The sequence below is a fragment of the Hylobates moloch genome, unplaced genomic scaffold (genome assembly GCF_009828535.3).
Source record: "Hylobates moloch isolate HMO894 unplaced genomic scaffold, HMol_V3 SCAFFOLD_22, whole genome shotgun sequence".
NCBI classification, from domain to species: Eukaryota; Metazoa; Chordata; class Mammalia; order Primates; family Hylobatidae; genus Hylobates; species Hylobates moloch.
This window is the reverse complement of record NW_026652297.1, coordinates 47815880-47838278: the sequence shown is the minus strand read 5'-3', so window position 1 is coordinate 47838278 and position 22399 is coordinate 47815880. Positions and strand designations below refer to the sequence as shown.

Below are 22399 nucleotides of genomic sequence, written 5' to 3'. Positions count from 1 at the left end.
TGCCTTAGGAAGCTCACAGTCTAGCGTGGGAAATTAGAAATTGCACATGCACACCGGTAACTGTCACACCAGGCAGGAAGCACTAAATGCTGTGAGATTGATACCAACATTATAAGAACCCAGAGGAAGAAAACACTATTTGGGGATGAGGATAAGAGATTAGAGAAGGTCCCTTAGAAGTAGGGGGTTTAAACATGACAGATCAAATGTAGATAGGAAAAAATTCAAGAGGAAAATGTAATCAGGGAAGGCTCTAATTGAAACCAGAAGCAGGAGATACTTCTGTGATGTGATGGAGGCAGGAGAAGCCCCACTGGGCTGGATTCAGAGGGGAGGGGAGGCAAGAGGATGGGGAGGGGGAGGAGGGAGGGGGGAGTGGAGTGGGAGGGGAGGCTGGAAAGATGCGTGGGGATCAAGACGGGAAGGTGAGTATGTGTGCCAGACAATGGTGTTTCCAGGTCAATGGAGGTTTCTGAAAGAGAGGTGATCTGGCTGGAGAAAGCTTAATCTGGTGGCAATGGACAGGTGGCTTTAACAAGGGGGGAACGAGGGAAGGAGGCCAGTTTGAAAATGATAACAAGGGTCCAGACTCAGTGATGCAGCAGTGACCATGAGAACAGAGCAGCTGCAGGTGGAAGATGGAGACAGAACTGGGGAGATCTGGCGGAGGTGAGGCAGGTGGAAAGATGATACCTACAGACGCATGATCCATTCACAAAGCCAGGGAAACCTAAAGAGAAAACACTTAGAATTTGAGGAAAGGAGGGTAGGGCTGGGCCTGAGACATGGGCTGGCCTCCAGGTGGAGGGGTCCAGCAGGCAGGTACAAGCCGGATGAGAGTTCAGGGCAGAGGGCAGAGCCGGAAACAGACCAAAAGCTGCCGTGGAGTGGCGAGGGTGGAAGCAGCGGCACAGGCCGAGGGCCGTCTCGCCGGGGAAGGGTGGGTACAGCACAACCCTGTGGCCACGTTTTCCTCACACAGGAAATTCCCACAGAACACTCAGGAGGGCGACAATGCCTCCCATGAACAATGCCGTGTGTCTCTGTTTGTCCTTTGTCCCCGATTTCACACCTAAGAAACAATGTCTTCAGCTGCGTGATGACAAGTAGGAAAGCTGCCTCCATTGTGGAGGGTCATCTTGAAAAAACTTACTCCAATGAGAGTTTTTAAAAGTTTTCATTATTATTTATTTTGAAGAGTTTTCTGTAATGAAACTATTTCTTGTGAAGATTTTTAGAAAAGCTTTCGATGTCTGTCACCTCACCATGTCTAAGAGGTGGAAGGAACTGAGAGTCGTCTTCCTGCTCATTTCACAAGTGAGGAAGCCAAGGCCCAGGCGGGCCAAGGGTCTTGGCCAGCATCACCCAGCAGGGATGGCTCAGCTGGACCCACGGGCAAAAACAGTACCTGCCCTCCCCACAGCCACTCCCCTGGGCAGCGGCTGCCATCCAGATGCACAGAGAGATGGGGAGGAAGGAAGATGATGGACAGACAGACAGAGACATAGGCAAGAGGGGATGGGAATAACACATAGATATTTTAACTTTTCGAGAGAGGAAAAGGAAAAAATGACTTGTGATAGACATTTTTTGGACCCACCAAAGCCTTGCATATCTGAAAAGAAAATTACTTTGGCTTTCTGGAAACATTAAACTGCATTTAATCAAAAAAATAGACTAAATTATAACACATCACATCCAGTAAGCTTCATAGCAGCCGCAGTAGGAGTGACAGCATTTCGTGTTGGTGTGCGCGTACACGTGGAAAAGAAGTTTGCAGGGAAACAAGGTCAGCAAGAACCAGACCTCAGATTGTTTCACCCACCACAGAAGAAAAACACCCACAGCAATTCCCTTTTGGAAAGTTAAAGCTTATTTCCTTGGAATGAAGTTCCAAATACATCCATTTCCACAGAAGATGGAGGAAAAAAGACAATTACATTTCAAATCTGTAAGTCACAAATAGGCAGAGTTCTGGCAAGCCGTGTCACAGTTAACCAGTTTGAGGACATCAGTGTCTTCCCCCAGAGTCTGTAAACACGCAGTCAGTCGATTTCCTAATGAATGCTTCCCTTTAACGAAGGCTGCTTCAGTCCTCCCTGCAGGCCTACTAGAGTCTTCCAGCAGCACATCTCAGTGGGAGCCATCAGATTTTCCAAAAAATCTTCTTTCTATAGAGGATGTAGGCAATGAGCACCCAGAGGGCAGTGGCGACGATGTTCTGAGTCAGGTGCTCCTTGTGGGACTGGTTGTCCTTCAGCTTCCACTGAAAGGGGAAGTAGTTCTCAAACACCTCGTGGCCGACGTATACCAGAATGGAATTCATTCCTTAAGGAGACAGACATACAGAAGATCATGTTTCTCACAGATGAGTCACATCTGACCGTCTATTTAACTCTTGAAACTAGTTCAATGAAAAAACAGAAAGTGTGCACTTCCATTGTTGTCTACTGCCAAAAATAAGTAATGCATATCTTAGGTATTTAAATATAAACCATATCAAAAATTATTGAAAGGCCTGGTGTAGTGGCTCACGCCTATAATCCCAGCACTTTGGGAGGCCAAAGCGGGTGGATTGCTTAAGGCCAGGAGTTCGAGACCAGCCTAGCCAACATGATGAAACCCCGTCTCTACTAAAAATACAAAATTAGCTGGGCGTAGTGGGGTGTGCCTGTAATCCCAGCTTCTTGGGAGGCTGAGGCACAAGAATCACTTGAACCTGGGAGGCAGAGGTTGCAGTGAGCCAAAATTACACCACTGCGCTCCAGCCAGGGCAACAGAGCAAGACTGTGTCTCAAAAAAACAAAAAAGGTATTAGATAATATTCATTTTGTAACAGTGCAATTCTTGAATACTAAATCTGAAAGGAAAGCTAAAATTATTATTAATAACTTACATTTTCTAGGCAGAAAATCTGAGGTCCAAAGAATGTAACTATTCCTCGAATCAAAGGGCTGAAATGAGGCATTGAAATGATCTGATGTGTTTCTAAGTCCTCGGGTGAAATTGCATCTAAATCATTCCATTTATCCCTTGATATCGCCTCTTGATATTTCTTCTAATGCACAATCTCTATGGTAGTGGATTTATATTAAGAAAGCAAGCATAGCCCCATTATTAAGAACCAGAGGCCAGGCGCAGTGGCTCACGCCTGTAATCCCAGCACTTTGGGAGGCCAAGACGGGCGGATCACGAGGTTGGGAGATCGAGACCATCCTAGCTAACACTGTGAAACCCCGTCTCTACTAAAAATACAAAAAATTAGCTAGGCGTGGTGGCGGGCGCCTGTAGTCCCAGCTACTCTGGAGGCTGAGGCAGGAGAATGGCGTGAACCCGGGAAGCGGAGCTTGCAGTGAGCTGAGATCACGCCACTGCACTCCAGCCTGGGCGACAGAGTGAGACTCCATCTCAAAAAAAAAAAAAAAAGAACCAGAAACTGGATAATGTGCCCTGAATCATTTCTGCTTCTCCACAATTTGGTATAGCCTGAAGAAACAGGTGGAGTCACAAACTGTCATACAACGACTCCACAACCTACACGGTGAAAATGGGGTGAACTGCTCTGGAGCAGGCCAGTGACATCTGGTGTGACCTGGGACAATGTGGGCCCTGTTGCTTCCTCCCTCAGCCTGGCTTTTGGACACCTGCCGCTAGGGCAGTGGCTCAAGACCCCAGCACCAAGGATGCTCCAGAGGTCCCTGGGCCTGCGCCCCCCAGTCACCATCCCAGCTCTGTTTGGGGTTGGAGGTGACTTACCTGGATAAAAGAATGGGGTTCCTGTCCACAGCCCCTTCACATCCACAACTGGGTACAGGACCAGCAGGATGAAGAAGGCAAAAGAACTGAGCGTGGTGACATACGAAAGGGACCTGGGAGGGGTGGAGGAGATGTTTCAGTGCTCATACGGAACGAATACAATTTCAACATGAACAATCATCCATAAAATCATGCTTTTTCCATACATACCAGAGATTTTTGTTTACTGGAATAAAGCCTTCATTTTCAGAAACCTTTGTCAGAGCAACAGAAATGAGCCCCTGTAATGGGGAAGAGAAGGATGTTAACATTTTATATTATTATCTCAGAAAACACTTGGTTTCAACACCAATATATATTAGTTATTTAATCATGTAGAGAGGGCTGAAACTTGTGCCTTATATTTTTCTCTTTTAAGTGGAAACATATTTTTTAAATGTATGAACTGAAAAATATTCTCCCAAAATCTCTTCACCATTCTACTGAGTTGAAGAAGGTAAGCTTACTGATTAAATGACAGTGACTCTGGAGAGGAGGCATGGCTGCGGTCAGGATGAAATGCACAGTCAACCTTGCAACTCTCTTTCCCATATAATCTGGAAGTTGATGTCTGCAACCTGGTCTGATTTGCCCAGTCTCTCTGATACGCCTCTCCACACAGAGCCCATACCTCACATTTCTTCAAGCATTCGTGGCTGTCTGATGGCAAACACTGTCTTATTGATAAAGACATTTTCCTAAGGAAATAAATCTGTGCATTTAGGTGGAAAGATTTGTTCCTCTCTGTTATTCAAGTGAAGAAAATGGTACCTGCTGCCATGTGGTGACAATGGCTAGCTCAGTGTTGCTAAATATTTTATTCCTTTTAAATATCTATACATGTGAAGGAAAGGAATTTCAGCGAGGAACGCTGCTTACTTACAAGAATACAACACCAAGCAGTGAATCGAATCAGGATGTCTTTGGTCCGAGCCTTGTAATACAATAGTATTTTTCCTGCCTGGAGGAGATAACACAGTGTGACCAAAAGAATCGCCAAAGGGATATTTTTATTTCATATTAATCCACTGTCTTAACTACCCAACAAAGAGATTCACTTGCTGGGCATGCTACTAGGTGCTGGGATTACACGGAGGAGGGAAACATCACCCCTGCCTTTGACTAGTGGAGGCTGACAGAGGAGCATGGGACCAGAGATGAACGCCCTCTCTGGGGAGGAGGAGGAGCCATAGAGGTGAGGCCAGAGCACCAGAGGGTCCCAGCAGGAAGAGGCTCCTGAGCAGAATGGGGCAGCAGGCACAGACCTTGGGGGAAGCGTGAGAGCCACACCACATCTCCAGTGCTGCAGGGAACACAGAAGCCCCGCGCGTGGGGAAAGGAGGAGAAGGGGCGCCTGGGAAGGCTCCGTGGCTCCTACTTCCAGGCAGGGCCCAAAGAGAATTCCCCCCAAAGGTGACAAGGGTTCCCTCAAACAGGCCTGTTTGGTGACCCAGTCTGGGCAGCACTAGGAAGAGGGACTGGGACAGGGTGGAACCAGAGGCAGGGTGGGGGAGGCAGGGAAACATTTAAAAACAGTAAAATATGGACTTCGCATACAATCCCTCTGAAATTGGAAATTTATTTTTGAAAACATCAAAGGATAAGAAGCTTTAAAAATAATTTATAGTAATAGCTAATATTAATCAATGTTTTTTATATGCCAGTTCTTAGAACTTTACATGAATTAACTTATTCAATCCTTGCAACACCTTTCTGAAGTAGGTGCTGTTGAAGCATAGAGGGGGTCAGCCACACGCCCAAGGTCACCCAGCTGGGAAGTGGCAGAGCTGGACACAAACCCAGGGAGCATGGCTCCAGGTCTGCACTCCTAGCCTCCCCACTGGACTGACCGCTCCAGTGATCTACCCAGAAAGTGTATGTAGGGATTACATGAATATATGGAATATATGGAAAAGCACAATATCAACTAGAAAGTGCTACAGAGATAAAGGCCGTATTTATAAATACAAAATTATTTCATCACCAAAATGTACAGCTGATCCTTGAACAACACAGGTTTGAACTGCGCAGGTCCACTTATATGCGGATTCTCCTCTGCCTCTGTTACCCCTGAGACAGCAAGACCGACCCCTCCTCCTCCTCCACCCCCTCCTCCTCCTCTTCCTCCACCCCCTCCTCCTCCTCTTCCTCCACCCCCTCCTCCTCCTCTTCCTCCACCCCCTCCTCCTCCTCTTCCTCCACCCCCTCCTCCTCCTCTTCCTCCACCCCCTCCTCCTCCTCATCCACACCCTCACCCTCTTCCTCCTCCTACTCCCTCCTCCTCCTCCAGCCCCTCTTCCTCTTCCTCCACCCCCCGTCCTCCTCCACACCCTCCTCCTCTTCCTCCACCCCCTCCTCCTCCTCTTCCTCCTCCTCCTCCACACCCTCCTCCTCATCCACACCCTCACCCTCTTCCTCCTCCTACTCCCTCCTCCTCCAGCCCCTCCTCCTCTTCCTCCACCCCCCGTCCTCCTCCACACCCTCCTCCTCTTCCTCCTCCTCCTCCTCTTCCTCTTCCTCCTCCTCCTACTCAACACGAAGGTGATGAAGATGCAGATCTTCATGGTGATCCACTCCCACTTAATGAATAGGACTAGATTTTCTCTTCCTTATGGCTTTCTTAATAACATTTTCTTTTCTTGAGCTTACTTTATTGTAAAAACACAGTTCATAATATTTATATAAAATATGTGTGAATCAACTGTTGATGTTATTGGTAAGGCTTTGGGTCAACAGCAGGCTATTAGTGTTTTAAGTTTTGGAGGAGTCAAAATCCTCTGTAGATTTTCCACTGCATGGGGGGACAGTGTCCCCACGCCCCAAGGTATTCCAGGGTCACCTGTGTATGCTTCAGATCTGCACTACCCAACAGCCAAACCACTAGCCACAAGTGACCATCTAAATTTAAAATTATATTAAGTAAAATTTAAAATTCAGTTCCTCAGTCACACTCACCACATCTCAAATGCTCAACAGCGACCCTGGCTAGGGACTGTCCCACTAGATAGCATGGAGAAGAAAATTTTTTTTTTGGCTTCTGAAAAACAGAAATTTATTTCTCACAGTTCTGAAGGTTGGGAAGTCCAAGATCAAGGCACCAGTAGATTCGGTATCTGGTGAAGGCCTGTTTTCAGATAGATGGCGACTTCTTGTTCTGTCCTCACATGGTAGAAGAGGCAAGGCAGGTCTCTGGGGCTTCTCTTTTATAAGGGCAATAATCCCATTCACGGGGCCCCACTATCATGACCTAATCACCTCCCAAATACTGTCACCTTGTGGAGGGCAAGATTTCAGCATATGAATTTGGGGGGGAAACAGGCATTCACACCATGGCATCCCCTAACAACATTGTCCCTACTGGGCAAAACACAAACACACACATCCACGACACTTTCAACAGAGTTGGTTAGTTCCATAAACAAAGAAGTGATCTCATCATCTTTTCAGAATATTTCATTTGTTCTAATATTCAAAAGTATAAAGGCAAAATATGATCAAGATGACTTTTCTGTTCAACCACCTCTACCTTGTCCCAATTTTATGACACTTTCCCTAACAGGGCCATGTTGTTACACTCGAAAGGGGACTCAGCCCTCCATCGAGGCAAGGTAGGCATTGCTTCTTCTTCACCTTTTGAGGTGTCTTCTCAGTCACAGTGTTCCTTCCTTCTCTGAGAAACACATCCTCTCCTCCCACCAGGGCCCTATATAATTCTGCCTCTGGCCAAAACTGATTGAACTAGGTTGTGAACACCTGACCCAAGCTGAGCAAAGTGGATTCTATTTCCTAGAAATTTAGAAATCATCCATTCCTCCATTCAACAAATATTTATTGAACCCTGACTTTAAATTAGGCATTGTTCTAGGAGCTGGGGCTATAGTGGATACATTTTGTCCTGAGACCCCATTGCATCATTCTGGGTTCAGTTAGACATCTGTGCTTCTTTATGCATTCCTGGAGAAGAAATATTTTTCTCACCACAGAAATTCTGCCGGCAATGCTTTCCAAAAGTCTTTTCCCCTCTGGTTAGCTCCCCTCAAATAGTAGTTTCAAACACCAACAAGGAGAACTTTGGGGACTGAAATCTAGACACTGCTCAGAACTTTAACAAAAGGCAGGTGAGATAAATCAAGAATAACCTGTATTGACTTTAGTATAAATTTTCATGCTCTGAAGCCATGACAGTGCACTGTGGTTTGAATGTCTGCCCCTCCAAATTTCCTATGTTGAAACCTAATCACCAAGGTGACAGTATGAGAAGGTATGGCCTTGGGAGGTGACTGCATCGTGAGGGCTCCACCCTCATGAATGGCCTTAGAAAAGGGCTTGAGGCAGTAAGTCCTGTCTCTGCCCTTTCACCAGCTGGTGGGGACACCGTGTGAGGACATGGCATTTGTCCCCCATGAAGGACATGCCCCAATCAAGTTGCCACCTTGGAAGGAGAGACCAGACCCTCACCAGACAAATGAACCTGCAGTGTTACTGTTCTTTATGAATTACCCAGTCTCGGGTATTTTGTTAGGTCAGGACACACAGACTAATATGAGTGTACATGAAAGAAGTGTGACAAATGACACAGTGACTTCCCAATGTTACCAACACCCACACACTCTGCACGCTCCATCAGGAAAACCTTTTATTCTTTTTTGAGACAGGGTCTCACTCTGTTGCCCAGGCAGGAGTGCAGTGGTGCAATCAAGGCTCACTGAAGCCTCAACCTCCTTGGTTCAAGCCATACTCCTACCTCAGCTCCCAAGTAGCTGGGACTACAGGTGTGTGCCATCATGCCTGGCTAACATTTTTAATTTCTTGTAGAGACAGGGTCTCACTATGTTACCCAGGCTGGTCTCAAAGCCCCGGACTCAAGCAATCCTCCTGCCTTGGCTTCCCAAAATGATGGAGTTATAGGCATGGGCCACTGCATGGGTTTCCCTTGGCAAGGGAAACCTTTTATCCAGAAACTACCGTGCTAAGATAAGCCATATAAATAAGAATTTTTTTGAGAATATAAGAATTATATCTAATTACTTGAATGTGCTGAATTTCAGTAACTTTTGGTTCTGCACAATCTGTCAAAGATAACAGAATATATTAGACCCACAGCACAGGAGAGAATATGCTTCCAATTATTTTAATGAAATGGTTTTTAAATGAGTGAATAAAATACCATAAATTGTCAGAAAAAGTAACCTAATGAAATGAACAAATACCTGAACTCCTAAAAAGGCCATCACAATGGAGTTGATGGTGCCCAGGATGCCCTCGGGGTCATAGGCCACCTCGGTGAGGTAAAGCACCTTAACAAACAGAAGCAGAAGGCAGCACTCACTCACTGACCCAAAAACACACACAAACAGCTCCTAGACCAAATACAAACCTGAATACACTCCAGTATGCCATGGTTTTCTGTTTTTGCTGCAGAAATTCATTGCCAACTTATAGGGATAACAGGCAGACTGCTTCTGGCTAAGAAAGTGTGCAGTGTGGACACTCAGCAGGGAACAGAGATGCCCAGGGACAAGCCACAGTCCAGCAGCCACTGTGATTGCAGCAGGGGCAGCAAACAGCACTGGCCCCACACCTTGTGACATGACACCTCCCTAACCAGCTTCAAATGCAATGCACAGTACCTTCCTAATTTCCAGATTTATTCTTTTGGTCAACCCTACTGTAGTATCAACAGCTTCCTATCTTCTTTTAAGGCAAATAACATTTTTAAATATGTTTCTTTTTTTATTATAAAATAAATGTTACTGCAGAAATTATAGAAATCTGGCACCCCCAGAGCCCTCCAACCCTTTCAGCATGGAAGCCTTCATTCCTCCAGCTGCTGGAAGTATTCATGACCACAGCTCTCAGACAGGTGCCTCTTCTGGATCTGCCCTTGACTAAAGAGAGCTGCCTCTCCACGGATCAGCCCTTTGCAGGGGGCCTTCCGCACCATCCAGGGGTAGGAAGGGCCCAATCCTTTGCCTCAATTCAGAACAACTCTGCAGCACCACCCCGGTGCCCCCGAGATTGGCTGGGGCCTTTGCTGGGGCTACAGTGCAGGTCAACTTCTCCCTCTGCGCGGTCCTGCCTCCTTCATTCCCCCACAAGGACTGCCTGATCAACTTCCTGCATGTGACCCTGTCTCAGGGTCTGCTGCCAGGAAATCTGACCTGAGACGTACAGAAAAGCACTGTGCTATGATCATTTACACCATGCATTCTCACTTGGTTTTCTTTTTTTCCCTTACAAAGACAGGGTCTCACTATTGCACAGGCTGGTCTCAGATTCCTGGGCTCAAGCAATCCTCTCACCTCAGCCTCCCGAGTAGCTGGGAATGCAGGTGTAAGCCACTGTGCCCAGCTCCACATTCTCACTTTAAAATCCAAAATAATGTTTACACACTGCCATACAGTGATCCCTAAAGTCATTAAGTTAGCTGACTTTTCAAATAAGCATCAGTTCTCAGTGTGTTTTCTTAAATGGGCATGGTTTAAAGTTTGCTGGCTCTTTCTACTTTCCTTCACTTCTGAAAGCCTGAGTTCCAGTTCTAAGCGAACTCGAGTCTCACTCACAGCAGAAGATGGGTGCTGGTAAAGGTGATCGTCTCCCAGCAGCAGGCGGTCGATGTAGCCTGCAGCTCCTCCAGTGCAATTTGGATACTTGCCAAAATCTCCAATGCCCCCAGGACCAAGATAACCACTAGAAAGGTGAAAAGCATATGTAAATGACAAGACCTCAGAAGGGCAAACAGAGGGACAAGGGGCACGCTGGCTCATGCCTATAATCCCAGCACTTTGGGAGGCCGAGGCGGGCAAATCACCTGAGGTCAGGAATTTGAGACCAGCCTGGCCAACATGGTGAAACCCTGTCTCTATTAAAATACAAAAATTAGCCAGGCATGGTGGTGTGCACCTGTAATCCCAGCTCCTCGGGAGGCTAATGCAGGAGAACTGCTTAAACCTGGGAGGCAGAGGTTGCAGTGAGCCAAGTTCATGCCACTGCACTCCAGCCTGGGCGACAGAGCAAGATTCCATCTCCAAAAATAAAAATAAAAAACACATGGTTTATACTGGCTGTGTATGCAGCCCAATTCAGAAATCCCCAAACATGAGCCAGCTAAAATGTCCTTCTGGCTCATGCACGCTCACTGACAAACTGCTCCCACACTATGAAGGTGGGAGGCCCGATTTCTATTCAAGCTGACCCTCACACCACCCACAGGGAAATCACTCTGGACACGTGCCAATCTCCTCTCCCCATGCAAAGCAGGCCTCAAAGGAGAAGGAAGAGGGAAAGAGAATTCCTCTGACTAGAGACTTGTGAAAGCCCAGAACCTCTGACTGGGCAGAACAGGACATGCACAAGGGATGACCCCCAGGGGTTCGCTTACATAGGGCACCCAGGGACTGGCAGGAGGAATGTCAGGCCCAGCCACAGGCCTTCCAGCACCAGGATGAGCAGCCACTGGGGCCAGCTGGACGTGATGTCTCGAAGAGAAAGGCAGCTCCTCTCCTGAGTGGGGACAGAAAAATAAAACACGCGTGAACTAAATGCAAATAGAAGGGAACTAAGCACATGTCTTTAGGAAATTCCCGGTGACTCTTTTCTTGGCCTTTTTGGCAGTAATACAAAAACTTACTGACTACGTTTTAGGTTCTCCAGATGTTCCCTCTCCATGAAATCTCACAGTAAAACACCCATTCAAAAGAAATCAGCAGAAAATTATATTCCTATACCTAGGAGAACTGAAAACATATGTTCACACAAAAACTTGTACACATACACACAGGAGCATTGTTCACAACAGCAAAAAAGGGGATACAAGTCAAATGTTCACCGACTAATAAATGGGTGAGCAAAAGGTGGTGTATCCCTACAGCAGAATCTAATTCAGCAATTTTGGAAGGAAGTGCTGACATATGCAACATGGATGAACCTCAAAAAATAAGCTAAGTGGAAGCAGCCAGACACAAAAGGCTACATGTTATATGACTTCATGTATAGGGACTGTCTAGAGCAGGTACATGTGTAGAGACAGCAAGTAGGCTGGGGTTGCCTGGGGCTGGGGGAGTTGTGATGTGGGGAGTGACTGGCGGTGAGTGCAGGGTTCTTCATGGGGTAAGGAAAACCTTCCAGAATTACAGACTGGTGACAGCTGCGCAACTCTGAATAGAGCAAATATCATCAAATTGTACACTTTCAACATGGGAGTTTTATGGTACGTAAATTATACATCAATATACCTGTGATTTAAAATTTAAAAATAAAATATTTAAGTAAAATAACGAAATTCAAACTTTTGGATCTGTGTGGTTGAAGGAAGAAAGTGTTCAGCCCACCTATTCTTAGTGTCCCACTGAACCCCTGACCCTATGGTGATGGCCCAGGATGCACCTCCACAGACCCTCAGGTCCCACAGAAGGGCTGAAAATGGCAGCTTTGATATCCATGGCTAACCAAGCTCCGTGCCCACTCAGGCACGTCTCGCCTCTCCTTCACCTTAAGGAAATCCACAGCCAGAGGACACATTAATGACAAGGGCAGAGGGGGAAAGAGTAACAATGACTAAAACACCCCCCAAACTAGATAACTAACATTGTAGGAAGCACCCAGAGAATGTGGGATTCAGTGATGAACTTGCTAGTTACGTATCTTGAAAGAAGCTAGAAGACAACACAGCTTTATTAACTGATTGTTGAATAGGACCCCAGATGGAAGATTTTAAACATTTCCGTCGGAATTTTTGTCACTAATGGTAGGTGGTGGAAAGAAGTAACTGTCACCTGAGTGAACTCTACCTAGCAATTTATAGTAAGAGAGGAAGTAATCACAAACGAGATGGGACTCAGACATGCTTCTGATAAAGAAGCAATGCAAATAGCCAAGCACAATACCATCACTCTCCCATGCCCTACCTGGGGATTATCCTCAAAATTGAACTTTACAGCATTTGAATAGATACCAAAATGTTACAGGAATTTTACACATATATATGTTACGCTACAAGGAAATTGAAAAAATCGCAATAATGCCCCAAGAGACTGAACCAGCAAACTGGATGCTGGTGGTATTATTTAATACCAAAAAGAATGGGGCCAGGCAGCCAGGCGCGGTGGCTCACGCCTGTACTCCCAGCACTTTGGGAGGCTGAGGCAGGCAGATCACGAGGTCAGGAGATCGAGACCATCCTGACTAACACAGTGAAACTCCATCTCTACTAAAAAATACAAAAAATTAGCTGGGCATGGAGGAGGTTCCAAGATGGCCGAATACAAACAGCTCCAGTATACAGCTCCCAGTGTGAGCGACGTAGAAGACAGATGATTTCTGCATTCCAACTGAGGTACCAGGTTCATTTCACTGGGGCTTGTCGGACAGTGGGTACAGCCCACGGAGCAGGGTGGGGCATCGCCTCACCCCGGGAAGCGCAAGGGGTCACAGAATTCCCTTTCCTAGCCAAGGGAAGCTGTGACAGATGGCACCTGGAAAATCGGGACACTCCTACCCTAATACTGTGCTTTTCCAACGGTCTTAGCAAACGGCACACCAGGAGATTACATCACACACCTGGCTTGGAGGGTCCCACGCCCACAGAGCCTTACTCATTGCTAGCACAGCAGTCTGATATCAAACTGCAAGGTGGCAGCGAGGCTGGGGGAGGGGCATCCGCCATTGCTGAGGCTTGAGTAGGCAAACAAAGCAGGTGGGGAGCTTGAACTGAGTGGAGCCCACCACAGTCCAAGAAAGCCTGCCTGCCTCTGTAGACGCCACCTCTGGGGGCAGGGCATAGCTGAACAAAAGGCAGCAGAAACTTCTGCAGACTTAAACATCCCTGTCTGACAGCTTTGAAGAGAGTAGTGGTTCTCCCAGCACAGAGTTTGAGATCTGAGAATGGACAGACTGCCTCCTCAAGTGGGTCCCTGACCCCTGAGTAGCCTAACGGGGAGACACCTCCCAGTAGGGGCCGACTGACACCCCATACAGCTGGGTGCTCCTCTAAGACGAAGCTTCCAGGGGAAGGATCTGGCAGCAACATTTGCCATTCTGCAGCCTCCACTGGTGATACCCAGGTAAACAGGCTCTGGAGTGGACCTCCAGCAAACTCCAACAGACCTGCAGCTGAGGGTCCTGACTGTTAGAAGGAAAACTAACAAACAAAAAGGACATCCACACCAAAATCCCATCTGTACGTCACCATCATCAAAGACCAAAGGTAGATAAAACCACAAAGATGGGGAGAAAACAGAGCAGAAAAGCTGAAAATTCTAAAAATCAGAGCACCTCTTCTTCTCCAAAGGAACGCAGCACCTCGCCAGCAATGGAACAAACCTGGTTGGAGAATGACTTTGATGAGTTGAGAGAAGAAGGCTTCAGACAAATGGTAATAACAAACTTCTCCAAGCTAAAGGAGGATGTTCGAACCCATCGCAAAGAAGCTAAAAACCTTGAGAAAAGATTAGACAAATGGGTAACTAGAATAAACAGTGTAGAGAAGACCTTAAATGACCTGTTGGAGCTGAAAACTGTGGCACAAGAAATACGTGACGCATGCACAAGCTTCAGTAGCCAATTCGATCAAGTGGAAGAAAGGGTATCAGTGATTGAAGATCAAATGAATGAAATGAAGCGAGAAAAGAAGTTTGGAGAAAAAAGAGTAAAAAGAAATGAACAAAGCCTCCAAGAAATATGGGACTATATGAAAAGATCAAATCTGTGTCTGATTGGTGTACCTGAAAGTGACGGGAGAACAGAACCAAGTTGGAAAAAACTCTTCAGGATATTATCTAGGAGAACTTCCGCAACCTAGCAAGGCAGGCCAACATTCAAATTCAGGAAATACAGAGAACACCACGAAGATACTCCTCAAGAAGAGCAACTCCAGGACACATAATTATCAGATTCACCAAAGTTGAAATGAAGGAAAAAATGTTAAGGGCAGCCAGAGAGAAACGTCAGGTTACCGATAAAGGGAAGCCCATCAGACTAACAGCTGAACCCTCAGCAGAAACTCTACAAGCCAGAAGAGAGTGGGGGCCAATATTCAACATTCTTAAAGAAAAGAATTTTCAACCCAGAATTTCATATCCAGCCAAACTAAGTTTCATAAGTGAAGGAGAAATAAAATACTTTACAGACAAGCAAATGCTGAGAGATTTTGTCACCACCAGGCCTGCCCTAAAAGAGCTCCTGAAGGAAGCACTAAACATGGAAAGGAACAAACGGTACCAGCCACTGCAAAAACATGCCAAATTGCAAAGACCATCAATGCTAGGAAGAAACTGCATCAACTAAAGTGCAAAATAACCAGCTAACGTCATAATGACAGGATCAAATTCACACATAATGATATTAACCTTAAATGTAAATGGGCTAAATGCTCCAATTAAAAGACACAGACTGGCAAATTGGATAAAGACTCAAGACCCATCAGTGTGCTGTATTCAGGAGACCCATCTCACGTGCAAAGACACACATAGGCTCAAAATAAAAGGATGGAGGAAGATCTACCAGGCAAATGGAAAACAAAAAAAGGCACGGGTTGCAATCCTAGTCTCTGATAAAACAGACTTTAAACCAACAAAGATCAAAAGAGACAAAGAAGGCCATTACATAATGGTAAAGGGATCAATTCAACAAGAAGAACTAACTATCCTAAATATATATGCACCCAATACAGGAGCACCCAGATTCATAAAGCAAGTCCTTAGAGACCTACAAAGCGACTCAGACTCCCACACAATAATAATGGGAGACTTTAACACCCCACTGTCAACATTAGATCAAAGAGACAGAAAGTTAACGAGGAATTGAACTCAGCTCTGCACCAAGCAGATCTAATAGATACCTACAGAACTCTCCACCCCAAATCAACAGAATATACATTCTTCTCAGCACCACATCGCACTTATTCCAAAATTGACCACAGAGTTGGAAGTAAAGCACTCCTCAGCAAATGTAAAAGAACAGAAATTAAAACAAACTGTCTCTCAGACCACAGTGCAATCAAATTAGAACTCAGGATTAAGAAACTCTCTCAAAACTGCTCAACTGCATGGAAACTAAACAACCCGCTCCTGAATGACTACTGGGTACATAACAGAATGAAGGCAGAAATAAAGATGTTCTTTGAAATCAATGAGAACAAAGACACAACATACCAGAATCTCTGGGACACATTTAAAGCAGTGTGTAAAGGGAAATTTATAGCACTAAATGTCCACAAGAGAAAGCAGGAAAGATCTAAAATTGACACCCTAACATCACCATTAAAAGAACTAGAGAAGCAAGAGCAAACACATTCAAAAGCTAGCAGAAGGCAAGAAATAACTAAGATCAGAGCAGAACTGAAGGAAATAGAGACACAAAAAACCCTTCAAAAAAATCAATGAATCCTGGAGCTGGTTTTTTGAAAAGATCAACAAAATTGATAGACCGCTAGCAAGACTAATAAAGAAGAAAAGGGAGAAGAATCAAATAGATGCAATAAAAAATGATAAAGGTGATATCACCATCGATTCCACAGAAATACAAACTACAATCAGAGAATACTATAAACACTTCTACTCAAATAAACTAGACAATCTAGAAGAAATGGATAAATTCCTGGACACATACACCCTCCCAAGACTAAACCAGAAAGAAGTTGAATCCCTGAATAGAACAATAACAGGTCTGAAATTGAGGCAATAATCAATAGCTTACCAACAAAAAAACTCCAGGACCAGATGGATTCACAACCGAATTCTACCAGAGATACAAAGAGGAGCTGGTACCATTCCTTCTGAAACTATTCCAATCAATAGAAAAAGAGGGAATCCTCCCTAACTCATTTTATGAGGCCAGCATCATCCTGATACCAAAGCCTGGCACAGACACAATAAGAAAAGACAATTTTAGACCAATATCCTTGATGAACATTGATGCAAAGATCCTCAACAAAATACTGGCAAATCGAATCCAGCAGCACATCAAAAAGCTTATCCACCACGATCAAGTCAGCTTCATTCTGGGATGCAAGGCTGGTTCAACATACGCAAATCAATAAAGGTAATCCATCATATAAACAGAACCAAAAACAAAAACCACATGATTATCTCAATAGATGCAGAAAAGGCCTTTGAAAAAATTCAACAGCCCTTCATGCTAAAAACTCTGAATAAACTAGGTATTGATGGGACCTACCTCAAAATAATAAGAGCTACTTATGATAAACCCACAGCCAATATCATACTGAATGGGCAAAAACTGGAAGCATTCCCTTTGAAAACTGGCACAAGACAGGGATGCCCTCTCTCACCACTCCTATTCAACATAGTGTTGGAAGTTCTGGCCAGGGCAATCAGGCAGGAGAAAGAAATAAAGGGTATTCAATTAGGAAAAGAGGAAGTCAAATTGTCCCTGTTTGCAGATGACATGATTGTATATCTAGAAAACCCCATCCTCTCAGCCCAAAATTTCCTTAAGCTGATAAGCAACTTCAGCAAAGTCTCAGGATACAAAATCAATGTGCAAAAATCACAAGCATTCCTATACACCAATAACAGACAGCCAAATCATGAGTGAACTCCCATTCACAACCGCTTCAAAGAGAATAAAATACCTAGGAATCCAGCTTACAAGGGATGTGAAGGACCTCCTCAAGGAGAACTACAAACCACTGCTCAATGAAATAAAAGAGGGCACAAACAAATGGAAAAACATTCCATGCTTATGGATAGAAAGAATCAATATCATGAAAATGGCCATACTGCCCAAGGTAATTTATAGATTCAATGCCATCCCCATCAAGCTACCAATGATTTTCTTCACAGAATTGGAAAAAACTACTTTAAAGTTCATATGGAACCAAAAAAAGAGCCCGCATTGCCAAGACAATCCTAAGCCACAAGAACAAAGCTGGAGGCATCACGCCACCTGGCTTCAAACTATACTACAAGGCTACAGTAACCAAAACAGCATGGTACTGGTACTAAAACAGAGATATAGACCAATGGAACAGAACAGAGCCCTCAGAAATAATACCACACATCTACAACCATCTGATCTTTGACAAACCTGACAAAAACAAGAAATGGGGAAAGGATTCCTTATTTAATAAATGGTGCTGGGAAAACTGGCTAGCCATATGTAGAAAGCTGAAACTGGATCCCTTCCTTACACCTTATACAAAAATTAATTCAAGATGGATTAAAGACTTAAATGTTAGACCTAAAACCATAAAAACCCTAGAAGAAAACTTTGGCAATACCATTCAGGACATAGGCATGGGCAAGGACTTCATGACTAAAACACCAAAAGCAATAGCAACAAAAGCCAAAATTGACAAATGGGATCTAATTAAACTAAAGAGCTTCTGCACAGCAAAAGAAACTACCATCAGAGTGAACAGGCAACCTACAGAATGGGAGAAAATTTTTACAACCTACCCATCTGACAAAGGGCTAATATCAAGAATCTACAAAGAACTTAAACAAATTTACAAGAAGAAATCAAACAACCCCATCAAAAAGTCGGCGAAGGATATGAACAGACACTTCTCAAAAGAAGACGTTTATGCAGCCAACAGATACATGAAAAATGCTCATCATCACTGGCCATCAGAGAAATGCAAATCAAAACCACAATGAGATACCATCTCACACCAGTTAGAATGGCGATCATTAAAAAGTCAGGAAACAACAGGTGCTGGAGAGGATGTGGAGAAATAGGAACACTTTTACACTGTTGGTGGGACTGTAAACTAATTCAATCATTGTGGAAGTCGGTGTGGCGATTCCTCAGGGATCTAGAACTAGAAATACCATTTGACCCAGCCATCTCATTACTGGGTATATACCCAAAGGATTATAAATCATGCTGCTATAAAGACACATGCACACGTATGTTTACTGCGGCACTATTCACAATAGCAAAGACTTGGAACCAACCCAAATGCCCTTCAATGATAGACTGGATTAAGAAAATGTGGCACATATACACCATGGAATACTATGCAGCCATAAAAAAGGATGAGTTCATGTCCTTTGTAGGGACATGGATGAAGCTGGAAACCATCATTCTGAGCAAACTATCACAAGGACAGAAAACCAAACACTACATGTTCTCACTCATAGGTGGGAATTGAACGACGAGAACACTTGGACACAGGGTGGGGAACATCACACCCCGGGGCCTGTTGTGGGGCAGGGGGAAGGGGGATGTATACCATTAGGAGATATACGTAATGTAAATGACGAGTTAACGGGTGCAGCAAACCAACATGGCACATGTATACCTATGTAACAAACCTGCACGTTGTGCACATATACCCTAGAACTTAAAAAGTATAATTAAAAAAATATATTAGCTGGGAGTGGTGGTGGGCACCTGTAGTCCCAGCTACTCGGGAGGCTGAGACAGGAGAACGGCGTGAACCCAGGAGGCAGAGCTTGCAGTGAGCCCAGATCGCGCCACTGCACTCCAGCCTGGGGGAGAGAGCGAGACTCCCTCTCAAAAAAAAAAAAAAATGAGGCCAGGCATGGTGACTCACACCTGTAGTCCTAGCATTTTGGGAGGCTGAGGCAGGTAAATCACTTGAGCCCAGAAGTTCAAGACCAGCCTGGGCAACATGGTGAAACCTTGTCTCTATGATAAACACAATCATTAACTGGGCATGGTAGTGCATGCCTATAGTCCCAGCTCCTCAGGAGGCTGAGGCAGGAGAATCACTTGAGCCTGGAAGGTTAAGGCAACAGTGAGTTGAGATCGTGCCCCTGCACTCCAAGCCTGGGTAACAGAGTGAGACCCTGTCTCCAAGAAGTAAATAAAACAGAATGCATTTGAAACTAACAGAGAGGATTGTGCATGTTCCTGACACAAAGAAATGATAATAACTGTTTGAGGTGATGAATATGCTAATTACCCTGATTTGATCATTACACACTGTATGATACACAGGTATCAAAATATTACTCTGAGCCTCATAAATATGTACAATTATTACATATCAACTAAAAATAAGAGGAAAAAAGAATGCATGTGATCACTGTCTGCTGACAAATTTGTTAAGAGGACAGATCTCATGTCGTGTATTTTACAATAAAAAAATTGACATAAAGATTAAAAATAACTAATGAAAGTGAAAATCAGAATGTATTTGATTAGCAGATCTACAGTATTGCATGCAGAAATTTTAGAAGTTCTAAAAACCATATCCCCCTTTGTTCTCCCTTTTTTTAAAAAACACTGTTTTGGCTGGGCATGGTGGCTCACACCTGTAATACCAGCAATTTATGAGGCCGAGGCAGGAAGATCACCTGAGTCCAGGAGTTTGAAACCAGCCTGGGCAACATAGTGAGACCTTGTCTCTACAAAAAAATAAAGAAAATTAGCCAGGCATGGTGGTGCACTCCTGCAGTCCCAGCTAATTAGGAGACTGAGGAGGGAGGATCGCTTGAGCCTGGGACGTTGAGGCTTCAGTGAGCCAAGATCACACCACTGCACCCCAGCCCGGGCAACACAGCAAGACCCTGTATCAACAACAACAAGAACAACAACAACAAGCGCACAGTTTCTGGCCAGGAATGGTGGCTCACACCTGTAATCCCCGTGCTTTGGGTGGCCAAGGCAGGAGGATCACTTGAAGCCAGGAGTGAGAGACCAGTCTGGACAACATAGTGAGACCGTATCACTACACAGTACATTTTTTTTTAATTTAAAAAAAGTTTTTCTTAATTAAAACATGGTTTCTCACCGAGGCACAATGTTCAGGCACAGGTTTAGCAAAGAGGAGCTCCAACACAGCAACCACAAAGTATGTCACTCCCAAGCGCTGCAGCACACCAGGAATGCGCACCTTGTCCCAAGACACTGCAAAAGACACAAGTTAGGTCAAGTGTTAGCCAGGACTTCTCAACTCATCCCAGGACAACATTATTTGTTTCCTAAAGGGGAAGACATACCTATATTGCATCTAAGTAAGTCTTTTTTAAGCTTTTGGACATGGAAATATATATGGTCAAGAGACATGGGCTCAGCCCAGCTTCCAAAAACAGGCCAATCCCTCTTAATACAGGGAGGGCCAGTCAGGGACATGGCTCAAACTCAAAACAGGAAGCTGGCCAGGTGAGAGACTGGGATAAGAACCAAAGCATCTTACTCAGGTGTGGGGATAAAGCCAGGCCTGCGCCTGACCCTGGCTCTTTCCTATTAGGAATTTGCAATCAACCTGAACGTCCACTAGGACCTTGCAGGCCCAACACAAGCCACTCTCCCTGCACTATCCACTACCCAGCTGTATCACCACAAGAACGCCACTGACTGACCCTCCCTGCCCTAGCTGCTACCCGACCGTATGACCGGAAGAACAGACCTGACAACAAACCCTAAAACGAATCCTACTGGAAGCAGTGGCTCCCTTTTTGGAGATCCACCAAGTCCACATTCATATGAAACACCATCTGGAAGTGACCTCCACCTCTTGCTAGTGCCTATTAAAGTACGTATTGCCTGAGGGCTCCATTTGGCCATTGTCTAGGTGTTTGTGTCCTCTTCTGCCAATGACAGTTGCAAGGCCCTTGAGGACAGTGACTAGTGCCCTCCTGACTCTGATACTTGTTCAAAGCAGAAGGCTCACAAGCCTTCCCTCAGCTCTGCTGTCCCTGCACACCACTAAACTAATGACAAAGATATTATTCCTTTCAGAAACCCAGCTGCCATACAAGTGCCGGCGAAGGTGGATTCGTGAACTGCCGCACACTACTGAAAGCTGATGAAATCACATTAGCAGGGGGCAAAGTTGGAGACCAAGGCGGCCTGGTCTGGTCCTTGCTGTGCCTCTCACTACACTCAGATAATCCAGAGAAAACCTTCAATCGCTCTTGGCCTCAGACTTTTCCTTTGTACAAGAGAAGGGTTTGAGTAGTCTCAGAGGCTCCTCCTAGGTCTAAAATTCAAAAATAATAATAATAATGCTCACAGTTAGACAACCATTGGATATACTTCCCTAATGATTACCCTATTTGCAGGCACCTGAGATGGAGGAATTGCATTTCTCTCAAATTACAACATATAGTTTCCATATTTCTTTTTTTTTTTATTAATTTCTTTTTGCACACAAAACAAACATTTTCTAAAAATACATACAAACAAAAAGATGCATATCAAACATATTAGGAAGGTTGCACATGGGAAGTCGGGGAATAGAAATGGGGGGTGGGAATTAAAATAAATGAGAGAGGGACTTTATATGGATCAATGATAATAACACAATCCTCTATTTGACAAAGAAGAAGAAGGAAGAGGAAGAAAAAGAAAGTGGGGTAAAGGATCAGAAAGGGAGGAAAATAGAAAAACTTAGAGTATGACTCCAGGGTAGACCTGTTCTGTTGTCACTGAGTTGGTTGGTTGGTTTGTCTGTTGTATTTTTCATATGTTTCGCCATGTTGGCCAGGCTGGTCTCGAACTCCTAGCCTGAAGTGATCAACCCGCCTCGGCCCCCCAGAGTGCCGGGACCACAGGCGTGAGCCACCACGTCCAGCCCCCACATTGCTTCTGGCCTCCGTGGTAGACCTCCCAGACGGGGCGGTCGGGCAGAGGCGCTCCCCACATCCCAGACGGGGCGGCCGGGCAGAGG

General features: G+C 45.0%; 1 protein-coding gene and 1 pseudogene across 6 annotated transcripts in view; both read right to left on the bottom strand.

Moving 5' to 3' along the window:
* Positions 1–324: 324 nt before the first annotated feature.
* LOC116461779 (uncharacterized) lies at positions 325–1613 on the bottom strand (annotated as a pseudogene).
* The window catches only part of HGSNAT (heparan-alpha-glucosaminide N-acetyltransferase), a 79593-nt gene continuing 58159 nt past the window's right edge, over positions 966–22399 (bottom strand). For 4 of the 6 annotated variants that reach the window (XM_032144457.2, XM_058433759.1, XM_032144456.2 and 1 more), the window contains 8 exons: positions 20519–20634; positions 11177–11298; positions 10359–10485; positions 9006–9092; positions 4679–4756; positions 3967–4037; positions 3757–3869; positions 966–2328 (listed from right to left, as the gene is read on the bottom strand). In XM_032144457.2, coding sequence (XP_032000348.1) covers positions 2147–2328; positions 3757–3869; positions 3967–4037; positions 4679–4756; positions 9006–9092; positions 10359–10485; positions 11177–11298; positions 20519–20634 — 896 coding nt within the window. In that variant the 3' untranslated portion in view covers positions 966–2146. Of the gene's footprint in view, positions 2329–3756; positions 3870–3966; positions 4038–4678; positions 4757–5173; positions 5261–9005; positions 9093–10358; positions 10486–11176; positions 11299–20518; positions 20635–22399 lie in introns of all 6 variants that reach the window. The other 2 variants (XM_032144459.2, XM_032144455.2) reach the window with 2 other exon arrangements.